The 13,041-nt window shown below is 43.2% G+C and overlaps 1 protein-coding gene across 4 annotated transcripts in view; it reads right to left on the bottom strand.

Annotated features, from left to right (window-relative positions):
• erap1b (endoplasmic reticulum aminopeptidase 1b) overlaps positions 1-13,041 on the bottom strand; it is an 80,192-nt gene that overhangs the window by 37,215 nt on the left and 29,936 nt on the right. For all 4 annotated transcript variants that reach the window (XM_048526893.2, XM_048526894.2, XM_048526891.2 and 1 more), the window contains 2 exons: positions 7,215-7,346; positions 3,054-3,185 (listed from right to left, as the gene is read on the bottom strand). In XM_048526893.2, the coding sequence (XP_048382850.1) occupies positions 3,054-3,185; positions 7,215-7,346 (264 nt within the window). The remainder of the gene's footprint in view (positions 1-3,053; positions 3,186-7,214; positions 7,347-13,041) is intronic.

Below are 13,041 nucleotides of genomic sequence, written 5' to 3'. Positions count from 1 at the left end.
CAAGAGTGCTCAAATCATCATGTCTTTTTTTTAATCCCTTGTCTAAAATGAGCCTGGTACACAGAAAACTGCTCATTATTTATTGCAAACCAAGGCCATGTCAATAATCTGATGTAGAAATGTCATGCACAAAACTAACAAATGAGATAGAAGAATTCCCACTAATTGGGGGTGGGGGGGGCTGGCTCATACCCACATTTGCCCCTTCTGTAATTAAAATTAAGGTACGTTCTCCAGTAAATAAATTTTACTCTACATCTGGCTGTGGGTTTTCCTGATGTAAGGAAATTTAATCCTATTTTCTACCAGGAATGTAACCTCATTTTCATTATTTTAGTCTCAGTCATACAGCCTTAGACTCATAGCATTGTATTGCATGGGAATAGACCCTTCGGTCCAACTCGTTCAAGCTGACCAGATATCGTAAATTAATCTAGTTCCATTTGCCAGCATTTGGCCCATAGCCCTCTAAACTATTCTTATTCATATGCTTATCCAGAGTTAAATGTTGTTACTGACTAACTTCCACCATTTCCTCTGGTAGCTCATTCCAGACTTGCACCGCCCTCTGCAGAAAAAAGTTGCCCCTTAGGTTCCTTTTAAATCTTTCTCCTCTCACCTTAAACCTACATCCTCTAGTTTTAGACTCACCTAACCCAGGGAAAAGATGTTGGCTATTCAATCTATCCATGCCCCTCATGATTTTATAAACCTCTATAAGGTCACCCCTCAGTCTCCGACACTCTGGGGAAAATAGCTCCAGTCTATCAGACTAACCCTATAGCTCAAAGCCTCCAATCCTGGCAACATTCTTGTAAATTTTTTCTGAATCCTTTCAAGTTTCTCCTTCCTGTAGCAGGGAGACCAGAATTGCATGCAGTACTCCAAAAGTGGCCTAACCAATGTTCTGTACAGCTGCGTCACGGCTCACAACTCTTACACTCAATACACTGACCATTGAAGGCAAGTTTACCAAACACCTTCTTCACTATTCTATCTACCTGTGATTGCATGTTCAATGAACTATTAATCTGCACTCCAAGGTTTCTTTGTTCAGCAACACTGCCCAGGACCTTAACATTTGACGTAAGGTCCTGCCCTGATTTGCCTTTTCAAAATGCAGCACCTCACGTTTATTTAAACTAGACTCCATCTGCCGCTCCTCACTCCATTGGACCATCTGATCAAGATCCCGCTGTACTGTGAGGTAACCTTCTTCGCTGTCCACTAAGCCTCCAATTTTGGTGTTATCTGGAAACTTACTATCCATACCTCCTATATCCACATCAAAATCATTTATCTAAATGACGAAAAGCAGCAGACCCAACACCCTTCCTCGTGGCACACCACTTGTGACAGGCCTCCAGTCTGAAAAGCAACCCTCCATCCAGCTCCACTCTTTGTTATCTCGGATTCTCCAGCATCTGCAGTTCCCATTATCTCTCCTCCACCACCCCCTCTGGCTTCTACCTTCATGGAGTTCTGTATCTAAATGGCTAGTTCTCCCTGTATTTCAGGTGATCTAACCTTGTTAACCAGGCTACCATGAGGAACCTTGTCGAATGCCTTACGGAAGTCCACACAGATCATATACACTTCTCTGCCCTCATCAATCCTCTTTGTTACTTCTTCAAAAAAACCCAATCAAGTTAGTGAGACATGATATCCCAGGCATAAAGCCATGTTGACTGTCCATAATACACATAGGCATCCTGAGAGACAGGATTTACCACCCACATCAGGTTCACTGGTCTATAGTTCTCTTTTCCTTACCAACTTTCTTAAATAGTGGCACTACATGAGGCAACCTCCAGTCTTCCAGCACCTTAGCTGTGACTACTGATGTTACAAGTAACTCAGTAAGGAGCCCAGCAATCTCTGCCCTCATTTCCCAGAGTTGTGGGATACAGCTGATCAGCTCCTTGAGATTTATCCACCTTTATGCCTTTTAAGACATCCAGCACCTCCTCCTCTATAATGTGACATCTTGAAAAATGTCTGCTATTTAATTACTCATGTTTTTCATCTTCCATATTATTCTCCACAGTAAACACAGATGCAAAATACTTGTTTAGTATCTCCCGCATCTCCTGTCGTTCCACACATAGGCAGCCTTGCTGATCTTAAAAGGGACCCTATTCTCTCCTTAGTTACTTTTCTTTCCGTAATGTATTTGTAGCATCCCTTTGGATTCTTCTTATCCCTATTTGCCAAAGCTATCTCATGTCTCCTTTCTGCCCTCCTGATTTCCCTCTTTAGTCTATTCCTACTTGTCTTTATATTCTTCTACATATTCACTCGATCCCTGCTGTCCATACGTGACATAGGCTTCCTTCTTATTCTTGACCAAAACCTCAATTTCTCTAGTCATCCAGTCATACACCTACCAGCTTGCCCTTTGCCCTAACAGGAACATATAGTCTCTGGGCTTTCGTTATCTCACTTTTGAAAGTTTCCCATTTTCCAGTCGTCCCTTTACCTGCAAACATCTGACCCCGCCCCTCCCCTAATCAACATTTGAAAGTTCTTAAATGATGCCGTCAAAACCAATAAAGTGAACTTTAAAAACTTGTATGCAGATTGCCAGCACTTCACGTTTTCCCTTGTAATCACTCTATCCAGAAGATTCAAGCAGAGACTGTGTGTTTCCTCAGGAGAAGAAAAAAAAACAGAAGGCTGGTGTGAGCCTCAGTTTAATTATGGTCCAATGTGGTTCTAGGCAACTAATAGCACCAGTACTGACAGACACCTGGCTTCAAACCTTCAAGTGAAATAAAAGTGACCAGTGTACAAAATAAGTAGAAAAGACACATCAAACATGATTATATTTTATGTATTACAATATATTTGGTAATTAGTACCAGATTATCATTCCATTACTATTAAACTATTTAGTATCCTTGATCAAAAATGAGAAGTGGCTTATAGGAACGTTCATTAAGACCCCTCAATAATTTTACTCAGAGTGCAAAAAGGAGAATAACATTAAACAATTAACATGATTCACTGTTTACTAACAAAGGTGATTTGACAATTGGAACTCTTGAGCTTACATTAGTCAGACTGTTCCACAAGTCCTCATTTTTTGCATTTCCATAACTATAGCAACGTAGGTAATGAATAATGCCAGCTTTAAAAACATCTTCTGTCAGATAGTCCATCAACATGCTCAGAATGCAAGCTCCCTGCAATTCAAACCAGTGAAACATCATATCCTTAATTTTGTACATTACGACATCAGTTCATCATCAAAAATTGTGCAGGTTGATCATTTAATCTTCCAAGTTACTGCAAATGATTTTTTATGTAGCTCTGGCATGCGATAAGCATCATCAAGTTCTACTATTTCCACGTCCCTCATGTGAATTATCAATTTTAACAATTCCAGCACACAATGAATTTTGCAAATAAGCTAAAGAAGATTTATTTCAAAAATCATAAAATAAACTGTAACAAACTTAATAAAAACTTTCATTACACAAATTGAGATGACGACAGTTTTAATCAACACTACTACCCAAAATGTAATTCTGATAGAAAGTAATAAAAGTGAACTTGTGTACATTGATGGCAGGTATTTATGTGGTTATAATCGTAACCTGTTGTGCCTGAAAAGATAGGAGAACAGAACGTACTTGTCATATTCACACTCTCAGATCATTTATTTTATCTCAACCTGCTACTTCTGATAATTGCTAACTAATGCTACAAGGTCACCTCCAACAGTATCTATCCTCACTTTTGTTAATAATATCTTGTGCAGAACCTTACCAAATATCTTCCGAAAATATCAATGAACAACACCTGTAGGTGCTACCTTAACCACCATACAAACACATGGACACGTGATTAAAGGTAAAGTAGCCGTAGTCCTAACAGACCATATAGCTGCTCTCTCATTAGTAAAGAGGCAACTGCTGGTCACGATGCCTCAGGCAAGGGGAAGGTTGAGAACGCAAATTCAGCTGGTGTGGGAGTTGGCGTCACTCTGCATTTCAAACCAGTCATCCAAACAACTCTCTGATGAAGGGTCTAGGCCCGAAATGTCAGCTTTTGTGCTCCTGAGATGCTGCCTGGCCTGCTGTGTTCATCCAGCTCCACGCTTTGTTATCTTGGATTCTCCAGCATCTGCAGTTCCCATTATCACTCATCCAAACAACTGAGATAACTGACCCCCAAATGTAGCTAGTATTTGCTGGTAAACAAGATTGGAATAAGGAGCAGGAGTAGGCCATTTGACCTCTCAAACCTGTTTCACCATTTAATAAGATCATGGCTGATGACTGTAGCTCAAATTCACATACTCATGTTTCTCTGATAATCATTCATCAAACACTTACCAAGGATCTATCCAACTCTGCCTTAAAAAATATTCCAAGACTCGACTTGCATCCAACTTTTAGGAAGAGAGTTCCAAAGGCCCTCAGCCTTCTGTGGGCAAAACTTGTGCTTCATCATTGATTGGAATGGCTGACCTTTTTTTCAAACAGTGACCCTAGTATGGGATTTTCTTGCAACAGGAAATAGCCTCTCCACTCTACACTGTCAAGATCACTCAGGATCTTGCACATTTTAATTAAGCAACCTCAAACTCCTCTAAACTCAATGGATACAAGCCCAGTGTGTTCAAACTTTCCCCTTGGTACAACTCAGAAATATTTATTCACCCAGAAAGTGGTGAGCCTGTGGAATTCTCTTTCACAGAAAGCATTTGAGGCCAAAACAATGAGTGTTTTCCAAGAAGGAGTCAAATACAGTTCTTGAATATAAAAGTTTTGGGGTGACAGCGAGAACAGGAGTTGGATGTGCTGCCGTGATCCTAATGAAAGGTGGAAGAGACTCAAAGAGACTGAATGGTCCACTCCTGTTCCTAGCTTCTTATGTTTCTCCCCCATCTATTACCAGTATTAGTCTGGTAAACCTCTTCTATACTGCCAGCAACACGTACATTCTCCCTTAAATTTAGCAATCTAATTTGTAAATAATGCTCTAGATATGATCTCACCAACAATGTTCTCTCTAAGCTGCGTGACTGCACGCACGCGCATCCTCTCTAAAGGTTCTACACATGGCAAATGGCATTAACACATCAACTAGGCACCGCTAGAAAGGTGATTAATGGGAATGCTGTTCACTAATGCTCTACATAACTGAAGCATAACCTCCCTACTTTTGTATTCAATTACTCACACAAAAACATGTTAACATTCTATTAACTTTCCTAATTTCTTGCAAGTTTTGGAATTCATACACAAGTATATCATGTTGCTTTGCATCTTAGAGATCTCACCACTTAGATAATATTTCTTTTTCATTCTTCTTGCCAAAATAAACAATTTTGTATCCTCCCACATTATACTCCATTTTGCCACACCTTTGCCCACTTACTGAACCAATCTATTACTTTGCGTAGGCTCCTAATGTCCTCATCAATAGTTGCCTACCTATATTAGTGCCTTCAACGAAACTGACAATCATAAACTTTGACCATTCACAGAATCATAGAACCCCTAGAGTGTGGAAGCAGGCCATTTGGCCCATCAAGTCCACAGTGACCCTCTGAAGAGAATCCCACCCCTGTAACCCTGCATTTCCTATGGCTAGCTCAACTAGCCTGCACATCTTTGGACTGTGGGAGTAAACCGGAGCACTGAGAGAGAACGAACACAAACACGGGGAGAACGTGCAAACTCCACACAGACAGTCACGAGGGTAGAATTGAACCTGGGTCCCTGGCACCCGTGCTAACCACTGAGCCACGGTGCTTCCCCAGGTAAATAGCTTCGTCCAAGCTATTTTTATAAAAGCAGTGGAGTGCCAGCACTAATTCCTGTGGCATTCTGTTACATCACAGCAACCAGAAAATGATCCATTTATACCCCTCTGCTTCCTGATGGCCAGCCAATCTTCTTTCTATGCCAATATGCAATGCCCTACATGTAATACCTTTTTCTATGCTTCCTTATCAAATGCTTTCTGGATATCAAAGGACAGTACACAAATCAGTTTCCCCTCAACCGTAGCTCAAGTTATTTCTTCAAAGAACTCCATTTGTCTGACTAAACATGATTTCCCTTTCTCAAAATTATGTTCTCTGCCTGACTGCCTTCAAGTTACCTAAACGTTCTGCTTTAGCTTCTTTAATAAAACCTTTGCCAGTTTCCTACGACAAATGTTTAACTGACTAGCCCATAGTTTTCTGCTTCCTGTGTTTTATATTTGTCTGTGGTATGTTGATACTGTTGGATAATCCAGAATCTATTACCCATCCCCAACTGCCTAAAGCACAGTTAAGCATCAGCCACCATGCTGTGGATCTGAAGTCACATGTAAGGTAAGGATTTCCTTCCTTGAAAGAAATTAGTGAACCTTTTCAAAACAACAATTGACAATGGTTACACGATATCTATTATGCCAGCTTTTTCTTTACAATTACAAATTATTATTTGAATTCAATTTTCACCACATATCATGGTGGGATTTGAAAATGTCACCAGAACATTAGCCTGTGCCTCTGGATTTCTAACCCAGTGACAATACCACTAAACTTTTTGAATAAAGTTACCTTTGTTAAACTGATCTAATGGTATTTTCCCCAAATCTAGAGAGTTTTGGAAAATTAAAACCATTGGATTAACTATCTCACTAGCTGTTTCTTTGAAGACCCTAGGATGAAATCTATCTGGACCCACTAATGGTCAGCCCACAGTTCCAAACGTTTTCTCAATACCACTTCACTAGTAATTAGAACATATAGAACATTACAGCACAGTACAGGCCCTTCGGCCCTCGATGTTGTGCCAACCTGTCATACCGATCTGAAGCCCATCTAACCTACACTATTCCATGTACGTAATTGTAATTCTCCTGAATTTCTCCCTCCCTTCCAAAACTCTCTCCTTTCCTCCCCAACTCCATTTATCATCCAACTTATACTATTATAAGTCACACTAAGTTGGCCAGTTCTATATGCTCCCAGCACAGAAGTCGTCATTATTTTCTCTGTTATTGAATTTACTAAGTCCCTCCCCAATGGCAACTCAAAACCACATAAATCCTTTAGCAATTAATTCATTTTTCAAATAAATAAGACAGATTACTATTGAGTGGAGCAGCCTCTGACTAGATTATATAAAATCAAGTAATAAGCTACTAAATTACATTTTTCTGCTTCTCCCCTCAAAAGGTAACTTCAGGTTAATTACACGTCATACCTTCTCATAGGAGACATCATCAAACATTTCTTGGATCTGTGCAGGGTGTTCCACTGGAGTTGATACTGGGTGGGAGGAATTGAAGGAATCTACTTCCATTGCACTGAAACATTTATCCAAGAAGAATTCTCTCTACAAGAAACAGAAAGATTTAAACACAAATTCTGGAATTTCACAGTCACATTTTACACATACACTTTTTCCATGATGTAACAAATTGTAATTAGTCTGTTATTTAAAAAAAGCTAAACAAATGTCTCATAGCCATTCTTTAACAGTCAGTGCCACAGAACTAGAACAGATAAATGTTTGGATACTATGCTACTTAGAATCCTCTATCTTGAGCACTGAGCAGAACTATTGACATTTCTTGGCTGGAAGAAATAAAGTCAGTGGACAAAGCTGTCTGTAGTTGGTCTTCAGTGTTTCCAAACACCCATTTTCAGCAGCCATGGCCGAGGTATGAAGAAGGACAAATATTCATTCTCATGCGATAAAAATAGCAAAGATTGGCCACGACAAAAATGTAGAAACTTTGTCCATTTTAACTGATAAAATGTTGCATTTTTTGATATATACATATATAGATAACGCTTCATGTTTTAAATGTCCCGGACACCGGAAACAAACTCTCAGTTAAACCCCAATACGTCTTTAGTGGCACATTCACTGGGAATTAGCTACTTCAATAGATATTCATTACTTATTTATAAATTGCTATGGGACACCAGGACAGCTTAATACTGAAATGTTAAATATTGCAGGTTAACATGATGGAATAGAATAAAATTTAACCTTTCACAAGCTTTATTTTAATAAAGATTGTTTATTAAAATTGTTTGAAGAAAACAAAAAAAATGTAAAAGCTGAAGAAAAATGATCATCAATTCAACTGCTTGATGGTATTCAAACACCTTGGAAGCCAGGAACACTGAACATAATCAGAATATACATTCCACTATGGAGGAAACCCGCAAGTGAGGAAATCCATCGCAACAGACCCCAGAGTTTAAAAACCAGGTGGGAAAACACACCGACACTTCATCAGAGGGTGCACTGAGGATGTTACCAAGCATGGTAATGAAGCATCTGTGGAACAACAAACCAGCTCAGCGAGCCAACCAACCCCAACACCCACAACCCGAGCTACAGATCTACTCCAAAAACCTTAGACATTTGAGTGTCGGGGTCAAAATACAAGTCACGTTTTTGAAAGAGACCTAGCTTTTATATAACAGGCTGAATCTTTTGGTTTTATTGGCTAAGAATGAATTGTGTAGAGTCTTTTGAGAGATGCTTGCCGCAAGGTCTTGTGAGATTTCTCACCACATCTATGATGACCATCATGTTTAATTCTAACCTCAGCTCAATACATACCAATCCTGAAACAATCTGCCTCTCATCAGGTATCAACTGGCATCCCTAGTGTCTGCACTGTCTTTAAAAGCCCACAAGTGCCAGTCTGGACCTACCCTGCATGTTATGTGAGCTTTGCCCTGGATATAGCAGACAGCAGGGGAATGGTGCCCCACTTTGTGGTCAAAGACCTGGAAGTCCTGCCATACAGGCTGTTGCAGATGGGGGCACCATCTTCTGGCAGAGCCAACAGTGGGTGTCACAGCGCCAGACTGGGCCAGGCTGGTCCACCCGAGTCAGGGCAGTCTCAGCTATCTAAAGGAAAGAACAGCAATGAAGGAAGAAGGTCAACGACCTTCTCCACTCTGCTGACAAGCACCACCAGTTGCTCTCCACCAATCTCCATAATGGTTGCAACATCTTCCCTCACTCTGTCTCCCACAGCAGTCCCCAACACCACTATGCATGCCCTCCATCCTGTCTATGCACTTGCTCGGGACAGCTCCCCAACAGCATCGAGAGTAACAGCTGCCATACCCACTTTAATCTCCCTTAATACATTACCTCTCTCTCATTCCAGGAGGGGATAAAGAAGCCACAATACAGCAGAAAGAGTCAAGATGGGATGGCTGCCCAAATGAGGAGAGGACCTTGACTCTAGAGTGTCTGTCCAAGTTTCTGAACTGGTACGAGGGGCTGCCCTTGCATTACTGTGCTTGGACCACCTGAGCACAAGCTATCGGCCTTGATGTGACAGAGGACGGCTGAAAACCAAAACTAACTTACTCTTTTTTGTCTAAGTGGCAAGGCAAAGCAAAGATGTCATGAGCATCTAAATAGGCTTAATGAGAGTGAGCTATGACAACTAAACTGGCTGGAGATGACTCTGGGCCAGTCCATGAGCTGTTTATGTATCCCTGAGCACAGAAAGTATCCTTGCTGCAGCATTACAATGATAGTTGCCAGTGCAACCCAAGCTTCAGCACTGAAGTTCAGAGGTATACTATAACTGGACTAAGAATGAAGGACTGCAATGAAGGATCTTGTGTCTGGCAAATGTCAGATGTCAATGCCTGTGGACATAGCTTCCATGTAGCCCACATAGTATGCCCCAAGATGTTAGTGCCCAGCATCCAACATGAAGGCTGTTCACATACAGCAGTGAGCCAAAGCCAGTGAAGGTACAATAGGCTTCCAAGTCAGGATGGTGAGGTGCTTACAGAGCATTTAATGCCTGTGGTCATGGGACTGGAAGGTTCTGTTGAAGGACCCTTGGTGAGTTTCTGCAGTGCATCTTATAGATGGTGCACAATGCTACTACTGAGCACTGGTGGTGGAAGGAGTGATTGTTTAGAGTTAGAGTTAGACAGCATGGAAACAGGCCGTTCAGTCTAACTCGTCCATGCTGACCAGCTATTGTAAACCAATTTAACTCACAATTGCCAGCATTTGGCACATATCCCTCTAAACTCTTCTTATTCAGACTCTTCCAGATACTTTTTAAATGTTGTAATTGCACCAGCCTCCACTACCTCCTGAGCTAGCTTGCTCTGCACATACACCATTCCCTGCGTGAAAAAGTTGCCCCTTAGGTCCCTTTTTTATCTTGCCCCTCTCACATTAACCCTATGCCTCCTAGTTTTGGGCTGCCTTATCCTGGGATAACGACCTTGACTATTCACCCTATCCATGCCCCACATGATTTTAACCCTCTATAAGGTCACCCCTCACCCTCCGACGCTCCAGGGAAAAACGCCCATGCCTACTCAGCCTCTTCCCTGAAGCTGAAACCCTCTAATCCTGGCAACATTCTTGTAAATCTTTTCTGAACCCGTTCAAGTTTAACAACATCTTTCCTGTAGCAGGGAGATCAGAATTGTATCCAGTGTTCTAGGATCTAGAGGGCTGCATTGTCCAGGATTGATTCAAATTCTCAAGTCTTATTGGAGGTCACCCCTTCAGGCAAGTGGGGCGTATTCCATCACACTTGCAACTTGTACCTCACAGGTAGAGGGTGGGCTGATTGGCCAGAAACTCTGTAGTGCAGCAGCATCAGGCACAATAAATGCTCACTGCTGAATGCACAGAAGGCAAGTGCCGTGGTTTCTGGAGCACAGGCAACTTCAAAGGCTTTGGACAGGCCTGCCCGGCAGAATACAGTGAGGGGGATAACAAAGTGTGGAGCGGGATGAACACAGCAGGCCAAGCAGCATCTCAGGAGCACAAAAGCTGACGTTTCGGGCCTAGACCCTTCATCAGACAGGGGGATGGGAAGAAGGAACTGGAATAAATAGGGAGAGAGGGAGAGGCGGACCAAAGATGGAGAGAAAACAAGATAGGTAGAGAGGACAGCATAGGTGAGGAGGTAGGGAGGGGATAGGTCAGTCTAGGGAAGACGGACAGGTCAAGGAGGCGGGATGAGGTGGTAGGTAGGAAATGGAGGTGCAGCTTGAGGTGGGAGGAAGGGATGGGTGAGAGGAAGAACAGGTTAGGGAAGCAGAGACAGGCTGGGCTGGTTTTGGGATGCAGTGGGGAGAGGGGACGAGCTGGGCTGGTTTTTTGATACAGTGGGGGGAGGGGAAGAACTGGGTTGGTTTTGGGTTGCAGTGGGGGAAGGGGAGATTTTGAAGCTTGTGAAGTCCCCATTGATACCATTGGGCTGCAGGGTTCCCAAGCGGAATATGAGTTGCTGTTCTTGCAACCTTTGGGTGGCATCATTGTGGCACTGCAGGAGGCCCATGATGGAAATGTCGTCTGAGGAAAGGGAGGGGGATATGAAATGGTTCGCAAGTGGGAGGTGCAGTTGTTTGTTGCGAACCAAGCAGAGGTGTTCTGCAAAGTGGTCCCCAAGGCTCCGCTTAGTTTCCCCAATGTAGAGGAAGCCACAACGGGTACAATGGATACAATATATCACATTGGCAGATGTGCAGGTGAACATCTACTTGATATGGAAGGTCATCTTGGGGCCTGGGATAGGGGTGGGGGAGGAGGTGTGGGGGCAAGTGTAGCACTTCCTGCAGTTGCAGGGGAAGGTGCCGGGTGTGGAGGGGTTGGAGGGGAGTGTGGAGCGGACAAGGGAGTCGCGGGGAGAGTGGTCTCTCCGGAAGGCAGACAAGGGTGGGGATGGAAAAATAGCTTGGGTGGTGGGGTCGGATTGTAGATGGCGGAAGTGTCGGAGGATGACACGTTGTATCCAGAGGTTGGTGGGCTGGTATGTGAGAATGAGGGGGATCCTCTGGGGGCGGTTGTGGCGGGGGCGGGGTGTGAGGGATGTGTTGCGAGAAATGCAGGAGATGCGGTCAAGGCCGATCTCGACCACTGCGGGGGGAAACTTGCGGTCCTTGAAGAACGTGGACATCTGGGATGTGCGGGAGTAGAATGCCTCATCCTGGGAGCAGATGCGGTGGAGGCAGAGGAATTGGGGATAGGCGATGGAATTTTTGCAGGAGAGGAGGTGTATTCTAGGTAGCTGTGGGAGTCAGTGGGCTTGAAATGGACATCAATTTCTAGCTGGTTACCTGAGACGGAGACTGAGAGGTCCAGGAAGGTGAGGGATGTGTTGGAGATGGCCCAGGTGAACTTGAGGTTGGGGTGGAAGGTGTTGGTGAAGTGGATGAACTGTTCAAGCTCCTCTGGGGAGCAAGAGGCGGCACTGATACAGTCATCATTGTAACGGAGGAAGAGGTGGGGTTTAGGGCCTGTGTGGGTGCGGAAGAGGGACTGTTCAGTGAAGGGGATATGTTTGACTTTGTGGGGGAGGCAGGGAGGGCCGACGCTGGCAACTTAGAGATCAAGAGGAGGGATGAAAGAGGGAGTGCAATCTGCAGGTGGTGTGTGGGTGCTCTTCTTGTCCAAAGAAATCATCCCTCCAAAGGATGTACGCCAACTTCAATCCTGCTGGCAGATAACACAGTGAAAAGTGCCCGCTACTGATGATATTGTCCAATTTCTGCAACAATTGTACATTCAACTGGGGAGGTGGATTGAGGTCCTTATATCATTGTTAACTCACCAATTTAGGGCCTCACCAGGCCATACAGGTACGTTGCAGGATAAATATTCTTCCTGCGGTGGGTATAGAGGAACCCAATTATTCCCTACCTCATATCTGAACAAGAAAGGATAGCCTGTACCCCCATAGCCCCAGTCCCAAAAAAATCAGGCTAGTTTGTTGCGTACTGAGGGGCTAACCAAAGTATCATGTCATCCAAAATCGCATAAACTAATCGAGGTAGAGAGATCATAACTGCTAGCAAGGTGATGGTGTCAAAACAGGACTGTAAGGAGGATTTTACAAATACAGAAGTGATACACATAGTGTGACATGAACCCAAGGTCACAATTGAGGCCTTCTTCCTGGGTATAGAACTTAGCTATCAGTTGCTGCTCAGTGATTCTGTGTTGTTTTTTGTCTTCAAGGCCCAGACACAGGCAGCTCTTACACCTATCACGTTATTCCAGGCTTTTGGCT

Source organism: Stegostoma tigrinum, chromosome 3 (genome assembly GCF_030684315.1).
Source record: "Stegostoma tigrinum isolate sSteTig4 chromosome 3, sSteTig4.hap1, whole genome shotgun sequence".
NCBI classification, from domain to species: Eukaryota; Metazoa; Chordata; class Chondrichthyes; order Orectolobiformes; family Stegostomatidae; genus Stegostoma; species Stegostoma tigrinum.
The sequence above is the reverse complement of the archived record's forward strand: the minus strand, read 5'-3'. Positions and strand labels throughout refer to the sequence as shown.